Source organism: Scardinius erythrophthalmus (assembly GCF_964197995.2).
Source record: "Scardinius erythrophthalmus genome assembly, chromosome: 7".
Classification (NCBI taxonomy): Eukaryota; Metazoa; Chordata; class Actinopteri; order Cypriniformes; family Leuciscidae; genus Scardinius; species Scardinius erythrophthalmus.
In genome coordinates, this window is record NC_138227.1 from 9976236 (window position 1) to 10000100 (window position 23865).

Consider the following 23865-nt stretch of genomic DNA (forward strand, 5'->3'; position numbering starts at 1 on the left):
TATTATTCTCTTGTTGCGGGCCAAATGTTGAATGGAAAGGATGTAGCCTACTACTTGATGTATTAAATTACAATAACATAGTTGCAAGGTTGTGAATGCATTTGTTGATGCATTCACAACCACAACAATTTTTTTTTTAAGTGTTAAACCTGACCGGGTAGTGGTTTATATCACACTGGCCTTCGACAAGAATAAAAAGTTTCAGTCCAACTTAAAAACTCCTAACAGACTCATACTACTATATGTGTGTACTGTACATTCAACCACGATATCCACTTAAAAAGCCAACCAGAGGAATCTGTGAACACTTAAACTCAAACACCCTTAAACAGGTCAAACTGGACATTTGTATTGATGCAGGAAACAGCTAGCCTGGGTGCCAGCCCGAACCCCGCCCACAACATTTTTTGGTCGGGAAGTTCGGTCTGGACTCGATCCATTGAGGAGTCATTATGCTCGGCTCCCAGAAGGCCGAGCCAATCAAATTGCCAGGGCGGGCTTTAATCGATGATGGACAGATGATCTGCGGTTACGTAATCACCCACGTCATAAAGAGCGCTTGGGTTGAATTTGTTTACAACAAAGATGACTGCCGCTGGAGAATTGAGATTTCACGAGTTCACACTTACAAATAAGTAATTTAGAATAAATGCATATTTGGCGTACTGTTCGAGGAGAGGGCTCCGGGCTCGGTATTCGGCCCAAACCTAAAGTACTCCTCCCGTATTCCTGGCTGTGGAAGAACAAGCCTGCTCTCTGCTACGCCCTGCTGGACTGGAGCAAATATATCCATAGTGCAATAAAGCAGATACACACCAATGAAATAAAACAAAATGCTGAGATAATAATGTCAACTGACCATTTTATTAAAACAGAAGCAGTTCAAAAGCGATTTCGCAGTCACTCAATATCAGAATAATAGGGCGAATCATAGCAATCCAGGAAAACTTTATACTTATGTACTTTACTGTGATTTTTACATCAACACTTCATGCCAGCAAATGAGACACATTATAACAGCTAGAAGAAGGTTATGTTAATATCTTCCTGTGATTGAGAAAGTTATGAACACATCAGATGTAAAGCGCAGAATTTCACATGAAAGTTTTAAAAGACAGGAATCTTAATAAGACTGATTTCACAAGATAATTCAAGTAAAAGCATGACAGGAATGGATGAAACCTATTTCTCACAAATACATTTGAGCTTTTCTGAGCATAGGTAATCATGCCAGTTGTTCACACTGTCTCCTTCAGAATCAAGTATGATGCAGTCCTCATCTCTACCCCAGCTATTTGGCTCACCTTTTAACCAAAACCTGAATAAAATTTTAAAGCAGATTTTCAATTATTCAGAACTCCAAATGTTCAATCAATCTGATGGTTTTTGATGAATTTTTAAAATAAGAATAAAAAAATACAAACAAATAAATCCATAGTGGTTTAATGTGAATGTTTGATCACTTACCCTTGTTTCAGTGGTGAATTATCCACCCATTTCATGATCCCCTCAGTCTCAAAGTCAGACAAACCAATCCACACTTTCTCCCTGACTAAAGAAGTTATGTGCCTCTGTGTGAATAAAAACAGGGATAAGTGTGATTCCTCTCATTGATTAACAGACACTCACACAAAGTCACCTGCTTCTCTTCAGTGTTGATAATGACCAGATCAGCTCCTCGATCCCTGCAGTACTGCCTGCTCTCAGACCAGGTTTTCCAATCATTAGATATGAACAAGCCATCTGGACCCCACTGATATGCTTAAATAAACACAAACTATTTAAAACTGTACACAGCGAAAACACCAGTGTTAAATAAACTCTCCTGGGAGCATTATTTGGCTCCACACTCAAATGTGTTCAAATGTTAAAATATGAGTGTTAAATGACCACTGAAGCAGCGTTAAAGTTAATGAGATAAGTAAGTGATTAATTGAGTGATGATTGACCATTATTGAAGACACCTGATGATAACAAGCACAATCACCAAAGGAGAAAGTCACTATTTTACATCACCATTATTGTGATCAGTGTTTGCTTTAGTTGGGCTTATTAACATTAGATTTTTGGACGAGTTAGGATGAGCTTGGCTGCTGTAACTGAGTTGTAACAGACAGATGAACAAAGAGAAAAGTTGATCTGATGTTGTTGGTTGTGTTTTGACATATTCATTATTTGACCTGAATCACCAAACTCATATAGAGCCAAATCACTGAGTTAAAACAACAACATTTATTTCTAAAGCACATTTAAACACAATATAGATTGATCCAAAGTGCTGTACAAAGTACAAGCCAGTCTACACAACAATTACAAGTTTCCAAAAGCTAAAAAATAAAAATATGATTTAAGAGTATTTAAAAATGTCCAATGAAGGGGCAGACCTCACATGATATGGGAGAGCATTCCAAAGCTTGCACCCAGCCACGGAAAAGGCCCGATCACCCTTTTATTTGTAGTGACACTGTGTCACAGTTAAGAGTAGGTGATTAGAAGATCTAAGTGCCCTATAGCAGGACAGTATGGCACAAGAAGAGACCTTATGTACCTTGGGGCACAGCTAGACAATGCCATATATATAAACACAAGGGATGCTAAAATAGGGGGGATATTGTCTCTCTTTTTAGACCCAGACAAAAGTCTTGCGGCCGCATTTTGAACAACTTGCAATCGTGATAATGAAGATTGAGGGAGACCAGAATAAAGAGAGTTGCAATAATCAAATTGTAATGTTACAAGTGCATGAATTACAACTTATAAATCTTTTATTGAAAGAAGATTCTTCAACTTTGCAATAGATCTTAAATGAAAAAGATACCTCTAATAACAGCACTAATTTTCTTATCAAAAAATGAGAGTCAAATATTACTCCAAGGTTTTTGATTTGTTTGCGTACATTTGGTACACAAATGTGGTACACATTATGGATCATGGCAAGTTTCATTCGCCTAATAAATTGACTTGTGTGAGTAGCAGGCCTAATTCAGCACCCGCAAGTGCTGAATTAGGCCTGCTACTCACACAAGTCAATTTATTAGGCGAATGAAACTTGTTAGGTAATGCAGCACTGTTTCACTTGGTCTAACGCTACACTATCACACTAAACTGCATTTGAGTGTGTTTAAAATTATAATGTTATTCTATGTGTTAGTTTGTTGGCTGTATGAGACTAGCAGTAAGCTAGATCAACATTAGAGTAACATACTGATCATATTCTAACATTTCACCAGGTTGAGCTATATAACTATTGATTAGTTTTCTGTACATTTGCTCACCTGTCTAATAAAGTACATGCAAGAGCGACATCTCATCAAGTCGAAGTTAGATCAAGATCAGTTAGATCAAGTTGATCAAGATTGATCAAGATCAAGTCAAACATTATGGATCATGGCAAGCAGACTTTGGGACAAAAGGAGAACTAAAACGTGGATCAATATTAGCCTGGCGTTTTCGAGATGCCGAGAGCTCCACTTCCGCGAGGATCTTCAATAATGCTTAATCATCACTAAATTAATCACTTAATTATCTGCTTCAGTGTTCGTTTAACACTCATATTTTAACACTCTTGAAAGTGGAGCCAAATAAACTCTCCCAGGAGAGTTTATTTAACACTGATAAGCCCATCTGCGTGGTTTAACAGTAAGGGTTAGGATTAACACAGATTTTGCTGTGTATACATAAAAAATGGGGGAGAAAAAACCTTGTTTAGAAGTGGCCCGAAAGAACTGCAGTATCATGCCAGCAATCAGAAGAAGACAAAGGATCCCGAGACACACTATGATCAACACCAGACACCGAATTCCTCATGACAAACAGGAACAAAACACAAATATTAATGAATACACTCCATATTGTCAGAAATATTCTTTTAAAGTCAAACTTTGTAAGTAATTTATGGAGCTATTAAAAAGTATGTTGTTTTATAGCGAACATCTGGAATTACTACTGTAAAATATGCAAACAAGAACATATAATGACAAAATAAAACAAAAAATGAAATCTGTTTATAAGGGGTGACCCCGAATAGTCGAAATGAGGATCATGCCACTTGAGGGTGCTCAATGTCTGATTTCACATTGAACTGCCGGTTTTCTGTCAATACGTCAATATACAGCCTATTATGATAATTCTGTTCATAAAAATGGGCAAAGAAAGAAGCTTTTAATAAATATTTTTAACGTGCGTGAATAAATCCAAACACCCTGACAGATTTAAGTTTCACTTTCGATCCGTGACCGGCAGAGGAACGTCTTGGTGGCAGGGATTTAAATATTTAAAAATGTCTGGGATAAGAACATCTAAAGTATTCTCCAAGGCTGGATATAGCATCAGGGAAACCATGATCGCACTTATGCTGGCCAAAGTTAAAAAGTTTTTCCTAGGGATCGACATTCTAAAACGCTTAACGTGATAAAAGCTTTTAAAACGCTTAAAGGGCAGTTCTCTTACGAGAGGTCTCTCGTACTGCGTAAGGTATCTTACGCTAGGGGAAAATCCTTTTCCGCGAGATATTGAAGCCAAAAATTATCCTTAATTTTGAAATAATGCAAAACGCGTTGCAGCAGCATGCAGACATAGGCAAGACAGCTCGCGCGCCTATTGGCTGGTCTGCGGCAACTGCAGCAGCCTATCGAGTGAGGCCTGGCGTGACGCCAGACCCAATGAGGGTGCTTCGCGCCCGCTGCGTCACGTCCCGCCGAAACGGGCGTGGTCTAGCCTATAAATATCGCTCGCAGACAGCTATTATCTGATTTTTCATCCTTCAAGCGAAGCACACGCATCGCTGGAGCTGGAGAGAAGCCGCGCCATCGAGAGAAAGAATCTTCAGCGGGACGAGTCACGGAAGTCGCTGGCCGCGCCGCCTTCCTTGCCTTCCTGTTGCGCTTTCCGGCGCCTATATCCTTTCATTCTCTGTTATTTGTGTGTGTGTGTTGCCAACGCGACACACATTCTAAAAGAGCTAGCGTCTTTTTAAAGATGCCTTCCTGCGGCTCGTGCAGAGCCACACTCAGTGACGGGGACCGCCATGTCATCTGCGTTTCCTGCCTGGGTGAGGATCATGCAGCTCTCGCGCTCGCTGACGGCGGCTGCCCTCACTGCGAGCTACTGCCCATGGCGACTCTGCGGACTCGCCTGGCCTCTTTCGCCGAGACTGCTACCCCGCTCACCGCGGCATCGCGCCGTAAAAAGCGCCGTGCCCAGTGGGTCCCGGAACCCTCCCCCAGCCGCCAAAGCTCGCCGGTTCGCACGCCTGCTTCTTCAGCCTCTCTTCCCGACGGACAGCGGCCGCCGTCCGCCGCCGCTTTCGTTTACATCGCTGAGGAGGAAGCCCTGCTGAGAGAGGAGAATTCCTGTTCTATCCTGGCGTCAGGCAGTGAGGATTGGGCGAGCTCTGAGGACCTCGCGCCCCCTGCCCGCACTTCGTCAGGCAAGAGAGCGTCCATTGAAATAGAACTCATGTGAATACTCGCACAGGCCGCGGCGAGCCTCGGCCTCGAGTGGTCTTCGCCCGAGCAACCCGCTCGCAACCGGCTGGATGGCTGCTTCCTTCCTGGGGATCGCGCTTCGCCTGCGTCCAGACCAGCGCCTTTTCTTCCTGAGTTACACGAAGAAGTCGCTAAGTCCTGGAACGCTCCCCATTCAGCTAGAGTGCGTCCTTCTGTTTCTTTGGCATTCTCTGCAGTTGACGATGCCAAAAACAGAGGATATCATTCGCTGCCGCCGGTCGAAGAGGCGATTGCGGCCCACTTATGCGCGCCCTCCGCTGGACGGCGCGCTAACCTGGCCCTACCCTCTAAAGCTTGCCGCACAACGCCAAATCTGCTCCGCCGCGCTTTCTCCGCCGCCGGGCAGGCTGCGTCTGCGCTGCACACCATGGCCACACTTCAGATCTTCCAGGCCGATCTCCTCCGAAGGCTGGACGAGGAGGGACCTGAAGCGATCTGTGTGCCGGACTTAAGGAGCGCCACGGACCTCGCTCTCCGTGCCACTAAGTCCGCGGCTCAGGCTATTGGGCGTACGATGGCTTCTCTCACTGTTACTGAGAGACTCCTCTGGCTGACGCTCTCGGACATGGCCGATTCAGAGCGCGCCGCCTTCCTCGACGCCCCGCTTTCTCCCGCCGGTCTCTCCGGATCCTCCGTGAAGGACTTCCCTGAGAGATTCGCTGAGGTACAGAAAGCATCTCAGGCTATGAAGCACTTCCTGCCGAACAATCCTCAGAATGAGGGGCTTGTGAGTGCTGAACTATTTGGACGATTGGCTGATCCTAGCGCAATCTCGTTCAGTGCTCGTGGAGCACACGACCATGTTACTCGATCACCTCGAGAAATTAGGTCTCAAAGTCAATTGGGCGAAGAGCTCCCTGTCTCCCAGTCAGAAGATTTCTTTCCTGGGCACAGAGCTGAACTCGCTGTCTATGATAGCGCGTCTATCACCACAGCGCGCGGTGGACGTTCAGCGCGCAGCGAGCTCTTTCCGCTGCGGCGCTTCTGTCCCGCTCAAGAAATTTCAGAAAATGCTTGGTCTCATGGCCTCAGCATCCTCAGTGCTCCAGCTGGGCTTGCTCCAGCTGGGCTTGCTCCGCATGCGCCCACTGCAGTTCTGGCTGAAAGCGCGAGTCCCACGCAGAGCGTGGAAGTCCGGTTCGCTTCATCTCAAGGTCAATCAGAAGTGCGTTGCGGCTCTGAAACCTTGGAAAGCGGACGGATGGTACCGGTCAGGTGTAAGCCTGGGGACTTCCTCGAGGGTGAGGGTGGTGTCTACGGACGCATCGACCTCAGGATGGGGAGCGCTGCTCGAGGGCAGACCGTACTTTGGCCAATGGTCAGAACGCGAGAAGCTCCTGCACATAAACTGCCTCGAAATGTTGGCAGTGGACAACGCGTTGACGCGTTTTCGTCCCCAAATAAAGGGACACCACGTTCTAGTCCGGTCGGACAACATGTCAGTGGTGTCCTACATAAACACCACTAGTGAAACGCCTCCTGGTGTAGGCTCAGTACAATCTGCGCTCGCTGAAAGCAGCGCATGTGCCGGGGCTCCTGAACGTAGGACCAGACAGACTGTCCAGGAACAATGTTCCGGCAGGCGAATGGTCTCTACATCCACAGACAGTCCAGCTGCTGTGGAGGAAATTTGGCAGAGCGGAAATAGACCTGTTTGCGTCTCAAGAAAACGCTCGCTGCCCGGAGTTTTTCTCCAAGAGCAGGGACGCGCTGACACATGTGTGGCCCCGCCGTCCGCTCTATGCTTTTCCCCCCGTCTCTCTCCTGCCTCAGGTGATAGAGCGGATAAGGAAAGAAGGATGTCCAGTACTGCTCGTAGCGCCGCTCTGGAAAAACCAACCTTGGTTCCCAGCTGTGATGCAGCTAGTGAGCACTGTCCCGTGGCCAGTGCCAGTAAGGAGAGACCTCCTCTCCCAGGCTTACGGCTCGATATGGCATCCTCACCCGGAACTATGGTCCCTTCATGTCTGGGCCATCAACGGGTACATGCTGAGCTCCCTAAGGGAGTGATGAACACGATCACACAGGCTAGAGCTCCGTCTACTAGATGCCTCTACGCATCGAAATGGTCAGTGTTTGCGGGCTGGTGCACAGCCCGTGATGTGTCACCCACAGCTTGTGGAGTGATGGAGGTGCTTTCCTTCCTACAAGAGCTGTTGGGAAAAGGTAGAACCCCTTCCACGCTCAAAGTCTACGTGGCGGCTATAGCAGCGTTCTCTAGAACAACGCTTGGTCAGTCAATAGGAAGGAACGATTTAGTTATTCGCTTCCTCAGAGGAGCTAAGAGACTGAATCCTCCCAGACCTCCCTCAGTCCCTGTATGGGACCTTTCTACGGTTCTGGAAGCCATGAAAGGTGGCCCATTCGAGCCATTGCAGACGATTGATCTGAAACACCTGTCTTTTTTTCTGCTGGCTCTCGCTTCGGTGAAGCGCATAGGGGACTTACACACGCTCTCAGTGAGCACGACGTGCATGGAGTTTGGGCCGAATGACTCGAGGGTTATACTCAAACCTAAGCACGGTTATGTTCCAAAATCTCTCAACACACCGTTTAGGGCGCAGGTTATTTCCCTGTCTGCCCTACCGGTCCCTGATGAGGAAAGAGACGCGAACCTCCTTTGCCCAGTCAGGGCGCTGCGAGCTTATGTGTCTCGCTCGTCTGTTTTTAGACAGACGGAGCAGCACTTTGTTTCGTTCAGCGGGCGTTCTAAGGGACTAGCCGCGTCGAAACAGAGCCTATCCAGATGGATAGTTGATGCTATTGCGCTAGCATACACTTCCAAGGGCGAGCAGTGCCCTTTGGGTGTCAGAGCGCACTCCACGAGAGGCATGGCCTTCTCGTGGGCTTGGTCGAGTGGGATTGCCTTGCAAGATATTTGTACGGCGGCGGGCTGGGCCTCCCCGTCTACATTTATAAGGTTCTATAACCTAGAGGCTCCCGCCCTGCAGGCCAGGCTGCTGTCGGTCTAGTTACCAGTATTGTCTGTCCTGATACTATCAGCCCAGAATGCTGTGTCTGCTGAGCGCAGCTCATTGATCGACAGCGTAAAGTGGTAGCACTAAATGTGTGCGGGCAGAATGTGTAAGACCCATTTTTCCACCAGTTCAGGCCTTACCCCGCCCTGTCTGTGTGATGTACTAGCGTTTAAACGATGCTGCTATGTGTGGAAGAGTACGGTTTCAACCCCTCTCTCTTCCCGGACTCCCTGTGAGCTCCCTGGGTGATTGTGCACTTTATGAATCCCGGGCTTTCGCCCTTGGATCTATGGTGTCAGATCCCTGCACGCACGGCGTTTTGCATTGGGTCCCCTAGCGTAAGATACCTTACGCACAGGGCCGGCCCGAGGCATAAGCGAACTAAGCGGCTGCTTGGGGCCCCCTCGCCACCAGGGGGCCCCCCAAGCGAGTTTTTATTTATTTTTTTTTTTTTTTTTACTTATTAATTAACTTAAACAAAAGACATAAATGAATGGATGGATTAATAATTCAAGACAAGAAAATTCTGATTTCAGTACTGCCTTCAACTGGTGCTGTGACTGCCAGTGTTTGAGTCATGCGCATAACCTCGCGTGCACAGACAATTCGTGCGCAAAGTCACGGTAATGATAAGCCATGTCACAAAAAATGTATTTGATCAATGATTTATCCTTTAAGTTTAATGATATTCAGAACAGAACAAGGATAAAAAATAACTATAAACAAGCCAAAACGAATTAATTTAAAGCGAAAGTGAAAGCGGCGTTGGGCTCACGTATCTCTCTCATTAGAATCAAAATGTTTCAGCATTCGCGATGGATTTGGATGGCAAACTTTTCTTTATTATAGGCTTATTTGTACTTCACCCACGTTCCAATATCGAAGAAAAAAATAATTGTGCTTGAAATCCAATCGAGGGGAAAAATTATTCTCTTCACATGCGCAAAAATGTGCTTGGAAACATCACAGTGGGGGGTGCTTAGGCTGCGCAGCGCTGAATGGTACGAATTAGGCTACTACTGACTATTTAAACAGAGCAGTGTAATTTTTATATGTTAGGTTGACTATTTTTTTATTATATTTTATTACGGCTATAACGAACAGGCTGCGATATCATTGCAATGGTATGTTGTGTGTGTGTGTGTGTGTGTGTGTGTGTGTGTGTGTGTGTGTGTGTGAGGCGCGGACGCGATCGAACAGTGGAAACAAAAACATACTCCGTCATGTTCATACAAGACATCATTCAAACTGCAAAGTGTTGCAAAAATGTTGGAGGATATTTTGCAAATTATTATTTTTTATATGTTTTGTGACAATTTGTTTTCAGAAGTTTCAAAGAGTTAGTAAAAGAGTAAAGAAGAAGTTAAAACATTTTTAAGTATATCTATTTTTTATTAAGTATTTATTTTGTATTAATACATAACCTCATTGTATTAATTTATAATGTAACATTATAGAGTGACATTGTGTCAATAATCGTCAAGCACAGGTGACTCCGCGTGGTTGGAGGGGGCCCCCAAATCAAATTCTGCTTAGGGCCCCCAAAAGGCTCGGGCCGGCACTGCTTACGCAGTACGAGAGACCTCTCGTAAGAGAATGTACTCGGTTACTAACGTAACCTCGGTTCTCTCTAGAAGAGGGAACGAGTACTGCATATCTTGCCGTGCATGCACACGCTCTAGTTGATTCTATGATGAAAAACGTACTCGGTTACTAACGTAACCTCGGTTCTCTCTAGAAGAGGGAACGAGTATTGCGTAAGTAGCTTACGCATCGGGAAAGTCTTCTTTCTTCGAGATCTGAAGCCAAAAAATTATCCTTAATTTTGTATTCATTGTCAACGCAGTGCAGCAGCCGACAGACCTAGGCAGGCTGTATAAGCGTGCTCATTGGCTGCTCGGCTGCAACTGCTTAAGCCTATCGGTGAGCGCTATGAACGCGGCAACCAATGAGGGCGCTTCGCGCCCTCCGCGCCCTTCTAACCGTCAGAATGGGCGTGGCCAGCGTGTATATATTCAGCGCTCACAGGCTAAAATTCTGGTTTTCGCAGTCTGAAGCGCAAAAGCTCGTGGCGCGACACGGCAGGTTACGCAATACTCGTTCCCTCTTCTAGAGAGAACCGAGGTTACGTTAGTAACCGAGTACGTTCTCTTACGAGAGGTTCTCTCGTATTGCGTAAGTAGCTTACGCATCGGGAACCCTTTGTCAACGCCGTGTGCGCCGAGCATCCAGCCCATGAATCCCAGGGGAACCGGGGAAAACACTCTGCTGGAAAATGTGGCCGGTCGAGAGACGGGCCAGCGTAGTACATGCACTTCATGCAGCATATGAAATAGAGCGGCGCGGCCGGTCTATAAACATAGCAGTACAACAGTAGGGCCGGCGGAGCGAGCCCAAACAGTACATAAGCACTCATAAGGGTAGGAGAAAACGACATAGTCGGTCTCACATGAAGAGAAAAATTCCCACGCGGCAGAGAATAATGCGGGCGGCCAGCAGCGCGGGCCAGCACCGATAACAGCGCGTAACGGGAAATAGGAAACAGAACGGATCAGCCGGTCTGAGTCAAACACTTCACCCTGAGTAGTTACCAGAATAGCGCCAGCATATGAACGTAGTCTGCACACGGGAGCTGGGCAGAGCATACATGTCACTTATACTGACAATATTTTTGCCTGTAGGGCAGGAACTTCCAGGTTATAAACCTCACGAATGTAGACGGGGAGGCCCAGCCCGCCGCCATACAAATGTCGTGGATAGAAATTCCGCTGGACCAGGCCCACGACGAGGCCATGCCTCTAGTGGAATGGGCTCTGATGCCCAGAGGGCACTGCAGGTGTTTGGAGGCATAAGCTGCTGCTATCGCGTCCACTATCCACCTGGACAAGCTCTGCTTCGAGGCGGCAAGACCCTTGGTGCGTCCGCCGAAGGAAACAAAGAGCTGCTCTGAACGCCTGAAAGCGGCGGAGCGCGTGATGTAAACTCTCAGCGCCCGGACAGGGCATAGGAGGTTATCACTGTCCCCACCATCGGATGCTGGCAGAGCCGAGAGGGAAATAACTTGTGCCCTAAACGGGATTCCAATCGCTTTGGGGATGTAACCGTGCCTCGGTCTGAGAATGACTTTCGAGTCATTCGGCCCGAACTCGAGACATGCAGGGCTAACAGATAGCGCGTGCAAATCACCCACTCGTTTGACTGAAGACAAAGCTATCAGAAAAACGGTTTTAAGCGACAGATACCTTAGATCCGCGGATTCAAGCGGTTCAAAGGGAAAAGCCTTTAGGGCCGCCAGGACCAAGGACAGATCCCACGAGGGAACCGAGGGGGGCCGCGGGGGGTTCATCCGTTTAGCTCCTCTGAGGAAGCGGATAATGAGCTCATTCCTTCCCATTGCCCGGCCGAGCGTCGTCTCAGCGAACGCTGTAATAGCGGCCACATATACTTTGAGCGTGGAAGGGGATCTGCCCTTTTCCAACAGCTCTTGCAAGAAGGAGAGCACCCGCGGAACCCCGCATGCGCGCGGATCCAGGTTTTGAGTAGCGCACCATTTAGAAAACACCGACCATTTAGACGCGTAGAGCCGTCTCGTGGAGGGGGCTCTAGACTGCGTAATCGTGTTCACGACCCCTTCTGACAGGTCAACGGGTATCCGTTGATCACCCATGCATGCAGCGACCAGCGCTCTGGATGGGGATGCCAGATCGATCCAGCGGCTTGGGAGAGGAGATCCTTTCTCACCGGGATCGGCCATGGGGGTGAGTGCGACAGCCTCACTAGCTCTGGGTACCAAGTTTGGTTTTCCCATCGCGGGGCTATAAGCAGCACTGAGTGGTGCGTTTCTCTGATCCTCGAAATGACCTGTGGCAACAGGGAGATTGGAGGAAAAGCATACAGCGGGAGGCTGGGCCATGTCTGGGACAGCGCGTCCTCGCTCTTCGAGTAAAACTTCGGGCATTGAGCATTGTCTTTCGACGCAAAGAGGTCGATTTCCGCTCTGCCGAATAGGCGCCAGAGAAACTGGACTGTCTGGGGGTGCAGAGACCATTCTCCCGGGGGAATGTTGTCCCTGGACAGTCTGTCTGGACCGACATTCAGGTGGCCCGGCACGTGCGCGGCTCTCAGCGAGCGCAGCGAGCGGTAAGCCCACACGAGGAGGCGTTCTGTCAGCCTGCACAGGTTCCTGGATCTGACACCGCCCTGTCGGTTCACATAGGATACCACGGACATGTTGTCCGAGCGGACTAGCACATGGTGATCCCGTATGAATGGGAGGAAGCGCCTGAGCGCGTTCTCGACCGCTATCATCTCCAAACAGTTTATGTGGAGGCATCTTTCCCGGTCTGACCATAGGCCAAAAGCCGGTTTGCCCTCGAACAGAGCGCCCCAGCCTGAGGTGGAAGCGTCCGTCGAGATAACTTTGCGGTGTGAGATAGCTCCCATTGTCACTCCCCGCTGGTACCAGTCGGCCGCTAACCAGGGCTTCAGAGCTGAAACGCAGCTCTGAGTCACTCTGATGCGAATACCGCCGGAAGCCCATGCTCTGTGAGGCACTCGGGCATTCAGCCAGCGTTGTAGCGGGCGCATTCGTAAAAGACCCAGCTGAAGCACTGCTGCGGCTGAGGCCATGCAACCCAGTAGCCTCTGAAATGTTTTGAGAGGTACGGTGCTGCCCGGCCGGAGGGACGCGGCCAGGCGTCGAATGCAGCGCGCGCGCTGTGTCGACAGGCGGGCCGTCATCGCTACAGTGTCCAGATCCAAACCCAGAAAAGAGGTTGATTGACTGGGCACGAGCGAGCTCTTGGTCCAGTTGACCGTAAGCCCCAGGCTGTCCAGATGGCTTAAAAGCACTGTTCTGTGGGCGATGAGTTCGGCCTCTGACTGTGCTAGGATCAGCCAGTCGTCCAAGTAGTTCAGAATTCGCATTCCCCGACCCCTCAGGGGAGCGAGAGCCGTGTCCATGCACTTCGTGAATGTGCGAGGTGCCAAAGACAGGCCGAACGGCAGGACGGTGTACTGATATACCTGACCGTCGAAGGCGAATCTCAAGAATGGCCTGTGACGGGGTATTATCTGGATCTGAAAGTATGCGTCTTTCAGATCGAGAGATATAAACCAGTCCCTCGGGCGAATTTGCGCGAGGATTTGTCTGGTTGTGAGCATTTTGAACGGTCTTTTCATAAGAGCCTTGTTCAAACGTCTCAGATCTAGAATTGGTCTGAGAGCTCCGTCCTTCTTGGGAACGAGGAAATAACGGCTGTAAAAGCCCGACTCGCTCATGGAAGGGGAAACCGGTTCTATTGCCCTTTTGCACAGAAGTGTGGCTATTTCTGCTCGAAGTAGATGTGCTACTTCCCCATTCACTCTGGTCTCGACGCGCGCTTGAAAGCGCGGAGGGCGGCGAGCGAACTGCAGAGTATAGCCTCGTTTTACTGTGCTCAGCACCCATTCTGACGCGCCTGGAATAGCTTCCCACGCTTTCGCGTGTGCGGCCAGGGGCAGAATAGCCTCCGGGCTCTGATCGCCGCTGATCGCGGGCTCGAGAGCTCGAAACGGAGGGGCGGGCGCGGCGCGCGCGCTCTTGGTGCTTAGATACGGCAGATCGCACGCAGCGATAGCTGGCCGTTTTACACACAGTGTCCCGGTGGCTTTAGACGGGGAACATAAAGTGTGAGGCGCGACGCGCGATGGCGGCGTTGGGGCGAAAATGTTCGTTAGTATGTGTGAGCGCTCGAGGGCGGGCACAGGAGTTACATTCAGGGGCGGGCGCGGCGCGCGCGCTCTTGGTGGTTAGATACGGCGGATCGCACGTAGCGATAGCTGGCCGTTTTACACACAGTGTCCCGGTGGCTTTGGACGGGGAACATATAGTGTGAGGCGCGAAAATGTATGTGTGAGCGCTCGAGGGCGGGCACAGGACTCACATTTAAAGCATGACCGGTCGTGCAAGGCCGTGTGACAGAGCGGGCAGTGAGTAGGTGTGGGCACGGAGAAGTGGACACGTGACCTACTTTTAACACTAAAGCGGCTTTTGCCTGCTTCATGAGAGTGGGCTCTGTGAGAGACACGGGATGTATAGTGCTTGTGTACAGGGGTGAGCACAGAACGTGGGCACATTCACTGTACTGGAAACACATACGGCGTCAGCCGTGCAACCAGACATTATGCTCTTTTGACATTTTCTGGGTTGCCGTGAGAACGGCGGATGCGCGCAGGCGAGCGAGTAGATACCGGCTCGTTGACTGCGGGGTAAACAGCTGCAGTAGCCGTGGCAACGGGGACTGACAGAGCGTTAAGCTTCGACGGTGGTCCAGCCGCAGGGCTGCGGGATTTAACCGTCTTTTCTTCTCTCGTGTTTAGACGCTCAAAAAATACTCGAGCACCCTGAGAAGGTGTGGTGCGAGGGGCGGGTTCGCTTTCTGTAAGTAAGAAAGACTGGCCGCGAGCTCGGAGAAGCAAGCAGCATAAATTTTATTTTCCCCGAGAGCTGGGATCGAACGCGGGTCTCTCGCATGAAAGCGTATGATTCTGCCACTGAGCCACAGGGGAATCACATAGGCTTTCAGTTAGCGCGAGCATATAAAAAGCGACCTCTTGTGTCGCGTCGGCGTTCGTTTGCAGGCGAGCGTGTGTTTAAAACAGGCTCGTTTACTGCAATAGTAATATTTCCAGTCGCCTGAACTTAAGAGGGGACTGAGAAATGTGTGAGGATTGGCGGTTGTCCAGCCGTAGCGAGACTAACACACTCTCTTCTCTTTTCGCCGGTGAGTGAGGCGCGCACGCTGAACGCTGCTCGTGACCGTCCGCTTTGTCATCCCTTGAACGGCGCAATCTGCACGGCCCAACGAGGGAGAGAGCGGGCTTGTTTTCTGTATGTAAGAAAAACTGGCCGCGAGCTCGGAGAAGCGAACAGCATTAACTTTAACTGCCGCGAGAGCGGGGATCGAACCCGGGTCTCTAGCTTGACAGTCTAGGATTCCGCCACTGAGCCACAGGGGAGAATACATTAGTACGCGGTTAGCGTCATCATGTCTTGTGACAGCGTTTGCTTGCAGGCGAGCGTGTATTTATAACAGGCTCGTATACTGCAATAGTAACAATTCCAGTCGCCTGAACTTAAGAGGGGACTGAGAAATGTGTGAGAATGGAGGTTATAGTCCAGGCCACGGCGGGACGAAAACACTCTGTTCCCCTTTCACCAGTGACGCGCGAGGACGGAGTAGCTTTCTTGTAACGTAAAGAAAGCTCAGACCGTCCGCTCCTGCCATCCCTTGTGAGCGGCGCAGTTTGCGCGGCTCGAACAGAGGGAGAGGAAACTCGCTCCGAGACCGTCCGCTCCTGCCATCCCTCGTGAGCGGCGTATTGCACGGCTCGAACAGAGGGAGAGGAAACTCGCTCCGAGACCGTCCGCTTCTGCCATCCCTCGTGAGCGGCTCAGTTTGCGCGGCTCGAACAGAGGGAGAGGAAACTCGCTCCGAGACCGTCCGCTTCTGCCATCCCTTGTGAGCGGCGTATTGCACGGCTCGAACAGAGGGAGAGTACGGGTATCTATCACATTCACCTCATCTCCTGACGCGGCGGCGGCGCGGGCAGAGCCGGCGGTTGAGCGGCCGGGAGGGAGAGGGCGAGAGAGAGCTCGAGGGAGAGGTTCCGGCGAGCTCCTCAGTCACAACAGTCTCCGGTGGTCGCTGCGAGCGGCGCTTCTTATTGCGCGGCCCGGCAGGGACAGGCGGAGCGACAGCTTGGTCGAAAGCTTCAAGTCGAGCCCGCAGGGTCGACATTGAAAGCTCTTCGCACTCAGAGAGTGCGGTGGCGGCGTGCCCGCGGCCCAGTCGGAGAGCGCAGAGAGGTGGCGGTCTCCGTTGCTGAGCGGGGCGCGGCACGAGCCGCAAAAACGAGGCGTTTTTACAAAAACGCCTCGTGCTCTTTTAGAGTACACACAGAAACAGTAATAATGTAAAGGATATGTCGCCGGATAGCGTAGCAGGCACGGATGGCTGAAGGCGGCGAAGACGGCCGGCTTCCTCAGGCGCTGTCCTAAGCTTGCTGGTCGCTGGTTTCAACGGCGGCGGCTCTCAAGATCCAGCGATGCGAAGAGCGTCGCTGAAGACAAGAAAATCAGAATTTTAGCCTGTGAGCGCTGAATATATACACGCTGGCCACGCCCATTCTGACGGTTAGAAGGGCGCGGAGGGCGCGAAGCGCCCTCATTGGTTGCCGCGTTCATAGCGCTCACCGATAGGCTTAAGCAGTTGCAGCCGAGCAGCCAATGAGCACGCTTATACAGCCTGCCTAGGTCTGTCGGCTGCTGCACTGCGTTGACAATGAATACAAAATTAAGGATAATTTTTTGGCTTCAGATCTCGAAGAAAGAAGACTTTCCCGATGCGTAAGCTACTTACGCAATACGAGAGAACCTCTCGTAAGAGAACCAGATAATAGCTGCCTGCGAGCGATATTTATAGGCTAGACCACGCCTGTTTCGGCGGGACGTGACGCAGCGGGCGCGAAGCACCCTCATTGGGTCTGGCGTCACGCCAGGCCTCGCTCGATAGGCTGCTGCAGTTGCCGCAGACCAGCCAATAGGCGCGCGAGCTGTCTCGCCTATGTCTGCATGCTGCTGTAACGCGTTTTGCATTATTTCAAAATTAAGGATAATTTTTGGCTTCAATATCTCGCGGAAAAGGATTTTCCCCTAGCGTAAGATACCTTACGCAGTACTCGTTCCCTCTTCTAGAGAGAACCGAGGTTACGTTAGTAACCGAGTACGTTTTATGTGCTTGTACACAGTAGGCTACACACCTTATTAAGAAACACTGTGAGCAGATAAACAGATAAACCCATAATATGAACGCAATGCGTTCCTCTTATAGAAAGTCATGTAGGCTAAAGTCAATTAAACGTGTTGCGTTCATATTCCGGGCTCATCTGCTTTTCTTTAGTCTATATGGTATGCTTTATTAATAAGGTGTGTACAGAATTTGATATTTTAATATAACTGTCTTAGGACAATACCCAGTCAACACGTTGATCTCTCCATATGACCACAATGTAAGTTCACAGTGAGCTAAAAGTGTAACCGCACAGTCCACTCACTGTGTGCTCATATTATGGCCACAATGTGAATCACCCCAGCTAGAAATGTAATTGGACATGGACTCCACATCGCTCAGATGTGGAGTCTTAGAGCCTGCTTGCGGAGGCAATTTAGCCGATTTAATTTGATATGCATGTGAAATGCAAATCCCGTCTGCAGTTATTTCTTAGTATTATTGATTCAATTTTTTTAATACATTTTCTTATATCTATGTGTGATGTTCTGTACATCGCGGCTTTAACATTTTTAAGTCCGACCCCTCCCCAACCCCACACAGCAAAAACTCCAGTGTTAAATTAACTCTCCTGGGAGTTTATTTGACTCCACACATGGTGTTTGTGTTTCGACATCATCATTCGACCCGAGTCACTGAACTCATTCAGAGCCTTATTTCTTACTTAGATTTATATGGTTGATTACAGTGTTGATTACTGTGATGCAACAGAATAAGATCCAGAATTTTTTATATATCCAAATTATTTTTTAAAAGTTGTTCTGATAAAAAAAAATAAAAAAAACCTTTAAAACAAATCTTCCTTTTAGGCACACACAGACATCAAGTTTCAGTGTACGAATCTCAACAATGGTGACAAACAGGATATCAATTAGGAAAAAGAAATTACTAAGACAATTCAGATCATAATTTATGCATACTGCAATGCATGATGGGAGCCATTAATGAGTTTTTATTTGTGGCACCCAGAATGCATTGCAACATGCTTTATTATTGTCACCATTGTTGAGATTCACAGGCAGATTCTTGATGTCTCTGTGTCTAAATAACAGAAGGCTTTGGCTTTTTTAGTTAAAGTTTTCTATCAGAACAACTTATAATAAGAAATCCTTTAGATTACATTGGAAATGTTGCTAATCTTATGCTTTACAAACACAGTACTGCTGTAATCAATAAAGTAAATATAACTCAGATATTAGGCTCTAAAATAATTATTTCATTTCAGGCCAAATAAGTATTATGTCAAAACATAACCAAGACCACCTGATAATCATTTCTTTTTGATCATCTGACATGCACTCAGTTACAACAGCCAACAACAACAACAACAACAACAACAACAAATCTAAAGTTATAAATGGAAGTGGCATGAGCTCAACTAAAGCAAACACTGATCACCATAACAGTGACTTACAAATAGTGATTTTCTCCTTCAGAAATTCTGCTTGTTAACATCAGGTGTCTTCAAAAATGGTCAATCATCACTCAATTAATCACTTAACCCATTTGTGCCAAAATTTTTCTGAATGGTTTCATGCATATAATCGTGTTAATAGTGTCCTATGTGAACATGTTCTGCATTTATTTTCCCCAGGTTTTTTTTTTCTTTCTTGAAAATAATATTTGAATGTGCGAATATGTTGTATGCACCCCCTCAATGTAAAATATGAATAGGAGGAGAACATTTGGCGTTTATCTCAAAATAACTGCTTTCAACAGATCAATCTTTATTCATAAAAACATTTATTATGTATAAAAGTCGAAGAACATTTGATGGAAACCCAAAAAACTGGATCTAGCTTATAATCTCTTGAATATGAAAACACAACAAATAGTGGAGCGGCTCAGTGATATAATCGTTCAGTTTATGATACAAGCATGAAAATTGGCATAAGCAGTCTCCATGGGTCACTTGACAAGAAAATTGTCCGAGCCACTTGAAATTTCAAGATTTTTCATTTTTCAAGATGGCCGACACCTTAGTGGAGCAGTTAAGTGATATAGTGGTTTATTTGGTGATACAAGCATGAAAATTGGCATGAGCAGTCTCTGATTGTCACTAGACAATAAGCCACCCACAGCTACTTGAAATTTAAAGATGGCGGCCATTTTTCAAGATGGCCGACACCTTAGTGGAGCAGTTAAATGATATAGTGGTTTATTTGGTGATACAAACATGAAAATTGGCATGAGCAGTCTCTGATGGTCACTAGACAATAAGCCACCCACAGCTACTTGAAATTTCAAGATGGCGGCCATTTTTCAAGATGGCCACCACCTTAGTGGAGCAATTAGGCTTAAGAAATCATTTAGTTGGTGATACAAGCATGAAAATTGCCATGAGCCTAATTGCTCCACTAAGGTGGTGGCCATCTCAAAAAATGGCTGCCATCTTGAAATTTCAAGTAGCTGTGGGTGGCTTATTGTCAAGTGACCCACAGAGACTGCTCATGCCAATTTTCACGCTTGTATCCTAAACTGAACGATTCTGTCAAACATAAGCACTTAGCTGCTCCACTAAAAAAACAAATCTATTTGCCTTAACCATTGTGCGCTGTTCAGGGTCTTTTTGACCCACATTTATAACTTTCATTCTTGGGGATAACATGGATAATTTGACATGGTTTAGTGTAAGATTTTTGCCCATCTTTTGGAAAATGGCGTTTTAAAAGTAACAAATGATCACTTTAACCAGTAGATGGCTGCAGAACTATTTGCTATTTGACCAACTGAAAGACATCTTTTCACAAGTTTTTCCAGTTGTATTCATATCTACATATTATTAAATCACAATTATAATAAAAAAAAAAGTTACTTTTTTTCAGTTTAGGCACTTTTTGTACTGAAAAAAAAAAATTCTGTTATATTATGATTAGAATCAAATGAATTTCATCAATGGACAAAATTAATCCTCAAAATCAGAAACAACACAGAACATACATAGACAGAAATGAATTGGCACACTTTAAATTTGTAGAATTATATGAAAAACAGATGTTTGAAATAAAGGATAAACTCTAAAAACTTCAACTTTTCACTTTGTAACATCCTGATTAGGTTTGATTCTAATCATAATGTAACATTATTGAAATACTAATTAATCAGTACAAAAACTGCTAAACTTTGACAAAAAGTAACTTTTATTGTTATAATTATGATTTCATTATATGTAGATATGAATCTACCTGGAAAAGTTTGAAACGAAACGAAACTTTTAGTACGTTAAGAGCTCTGCAGCCATCTACTGGTTAAAGTGATTTTTTATTTTTATTTTTTACTTTTAAAACTGCATTTTCCAAAATTTGGGCAAAAATCTTACACTAAACCTTGTCAAATTATCCATGTTATCCCCATGAATGAAAGTTAGTATTTACTACTTATTTATTTTCTACAATAACCTTGATTTATTAACCTATTAACACAGTATACCCCATTTTCCAATGATATATGTACTTACAAGGCATTTGCCCACCGGCAACTATAGTTGCCGCTTGGACTTTTGACTAAGTATACAAAAAACTATAGATCTCTGATTTGTTTTGTTTGGATGATTCTAGAGACCCCCATGATTATGTAGACATATATATGTAAACAAAAAATACTTATTAGTAACATGAAAATGACCTTTCTTTTGGGGGTTTTGCCTTCGCCATGCTTCCTAGAATTAGTGCTCGGAGGTTGACAGCCTCATGTGACAGGGAGGAAGTGAAAACCTTTTTTTTTTCCTTGAAATCCTTTATTTGGTTGTTTGCTTGCATGTCATTGAGAAATAATACATGGACAACATCTAGAAAACTACTTACAAAAGGAAAATGACAACTATGCATTGCGGCAACTATAGTTGCCGGTGGGCTTATCTCATTACTTTTACACTGCTTCGGTGCTAATTTAACACTATTGAGTATGGAGTCAAATAAACTCCCAGGAGAGTTAATTTAACACTGGAGTTTTTGCTGTGCACACACAAGATTCGACTATTAGTTGACTATAGGCAAGACTTGACGATTCTGTTTCGACAAAATCCTCAGTCGGGGACACCCCTACTGTTTATACATTTCATATAAAAGCAGAAATATTGACATATGTGACCCTGGACCACAAAGCCAGTCACATGGGTCAATTTTTTTCAATTGAGATTTATACATTATCTGAAAGGTGAATAAATAAGCTTTCCATTGATGTATGTTTTTTTTTAGTATAGGACAATATTTGGCCGAAATGCAACTATTTGAAAATCTGGAATCTGAGGGTGAAAAAAATCCAAACATTGAGAAAATCACCTTTAAAATTGTCCATTTATGTTCGTGATTGTGCTGCATTCACACACAAAAATAAATGTTTTATATATTTACAGTAGGAAATTTACAAAATATCTTCATGGAACATGATCTTTACTTAATATCATAATGATTTTTGACATAAAAGAAAAATCGATAATTTTGACCCATACAATGTATTGTTGGCAATTGCCACAAATATACCCGTGCGACTTGTGGTTTTGTGATCCAGGTTATCATATTGGTCTTAGAAAACAGAGACAGAAATCTAACAGTTCTCATTTCCTGACACCTTGATGTCAACTCTGCTTCAAATTAAACATGCTTACTGTGATTTTGAGATCTTCCTTCATTCTGGCTGTGTCTTTGAGGTCCAGTTGTGTCTTTAACATTTCTGCGTTTAGTATTTTCATAGTAGTCCTCTAATTCCATTATTTGTTCCTGTGTCTTGCAGTACGTCTTGACAGATGAGCTGTGGTTCTTAGAATGATGACTACGTTGAATTTTTATAGTGCTAAATAGGAAGTAATTTCATTTGACATTGGCCTTTATATAGACTTCCTGCCTCAAACTCTCCTCAGACCCATGTCTGAGCTAGTGAGCTAAAAAAAACATGTAGTGAGCTAAAAAAAACTTTTGACAGATACAAAAACCAAACAAGAGGAATCTGTAATCACCCAAATTAACAACCCAAACAGCTCTAACTTGACTGTATTCATAATATAATTAACTGTAAGATAATTGTGGCAAGCAGGGTGGGGCCAAGAGCCATGGGAATGGAGCAAGGCCAGTGGCGCAAGTGCTAATGGGCTCCAGTCTCGAGCCTCACGGAGGAGCTCCAGAAGGATAAAAGGAGGAGTGACGACAGTGAAGGACGAGAGAGGACCAGGCCTGAGACATTTCCCTGTCAACAATTTGATCTCGAAGTGATCCCATCATGAGCCCCCAGGATACTCATGAAGTGGTCACAATGTGAGCCCAGACAGCAACATAGTGTTGGCCCAGATCCGGATCTGGGCTGATGGCTGCGTTTACACTGGCACAAAAAATCTGATCTTTTACTAACATCTGACCAGAGATGGGAAGTAACAAAGTACAAATACTTCATACTGTACTCAAGTAGATTTTTCAGATATTTTTACTTTACTTTACTATTTATTTTTTGTTCCGACAGTTTACTTTTACTCCTCACATTTTCAACACGAATATCGGTACTTTCTACTCCTTATATTTTACAAAATTGGCTCGTTACTTTAGATTCAAATAATTTCAGTGGAGTTACCGTTATTATTTTTCGTGTCATCAACCCTTTGCAGGGATTTTGATTGACAGGCGATCTGACCAATCATAATCCGCCATCCGCCATTTTGTCTGACAAAGCAGTCAGGAGAGTTAGTAGATTAACATTGGAGGATTTAAACTTGAAAAACGAAGTGTACCGACGTCTTTCCACGGTTAAAACAACATTCCTTCTTATGTTCATTCATGTTTATTTGATGCTATAAATTAACTAGAAGGAAGAGATGATCGGTTCACGAGCAGCTTTAACTGATCTATCTGTCAGACACATTAAAGAGACACAAAACGGTATTTATTGTTTAAATTTCTTTCAAAAAAGACTACATTTGAAAGGTGAGACTTTGTTTCATATAAAAAATAACCTGGTCTGTCCTGTCTGTCAGTGTCAGTGTCCTCTCTGCTCCACGATGTATTTTTCACTGCATGAGAACATGGTGTGGCGAGAGAAAGGCGTCGCTTGTCGTACATAGCAACGGTAACTAAAGGGGGCGGGTCTTTGCGAACGGTCAATTGGATGGGATGGGAATATACGTTGCATTTGACGCACCACTACAAGATGACTTGACAGATTCGGTAGCATTCATTCGCGGCAAATCATTAAATACATGTAGATTCCTTTAAATGTTAAGAGGAAAATTAAAAAAAGAGAAACTGGATCTGTGAATTCTCACAGAATCACAATTGAATTCATATCTTGCTACTCAGTCAGAATCTTATTAAACTGGACTCGGAGTCCCAGTCTGACACAATCATATAGGCTATGTGATGTTTTAGGCCTATTGGCAGACATCCATGGCCGTAACCAGGGTTTGAAAATTAGTGAGGTCCGGGGTGAGGTGCAGGGCCGGATTAAGAATTCGGAGGCCCCTGGGCACAATGTGTTGTAGGCCCCCCTTAGGCAGGCCAAATGTATAGTTTGTCGAAGGATATTTGAATTTTGCATTAACAGTTTTAGTTTACTGACTTAAAAGGA

At 46.0% G+C, this 23865-nt stretch overlaps 1 protein-coding gene across 1 annotated transcript; it reads right to left on the minus strand.

The window, feature by feature from the left end:
* Positions 1-838: 838 nt before the first annotated feature.
* On the minus strand, positions 839-22084 carry LOC308693075 (CD209 antigen-like protein D). The gene is made up of 5 exons (XM_081369790.1): positions 21923-22084; positions 3701-3802; positions 1640-1761; positions 1468-1571; positions 839-1318 (listed from the first exon to the last, which is right to left on the minus strand). The coding sequence occupies exons 1-5, from the start codon at positions 22023-22025 to the stop codon at positions 1183-1185; spliced, it is 567 nt and encodes a 188-aa protein (XP_081225916.1). The 5' UTR covers positions 22026-22084; the 3' UTR covers positions 839-1182.
* Between the last annotated feature and the right edge of the window lie 1781 nt (positions 22085-23865).

What these genes read in the sequence shown, in the direction of transcription:
- LOC308693075 (XM_081369790.1), bottom strand. Translation starts at nt 22,025, where the DNA reads ATGGAATTAGAGGACTACTATGAAAATACTAAACGCAGAAATGTTAAA. An exon ending in TCGGGCCACTTCTAAACAAG is followed by an intron (nt 1,762 to 3,700) that starts GTTTTTTCTCCC and finishes TGTTTATTTAAG; the next exon opens with CATATCAGTGGGGTCCAGAT. An exon ending in AATTCACCACTGAAACAAGG is followed by an intron (nt 1,319 to 1,467) that starts GTAAGTGATCAA and finishes AATTTTATTCAG; the next exon opens with GTTTTGGTTAAAAGGTGAGC.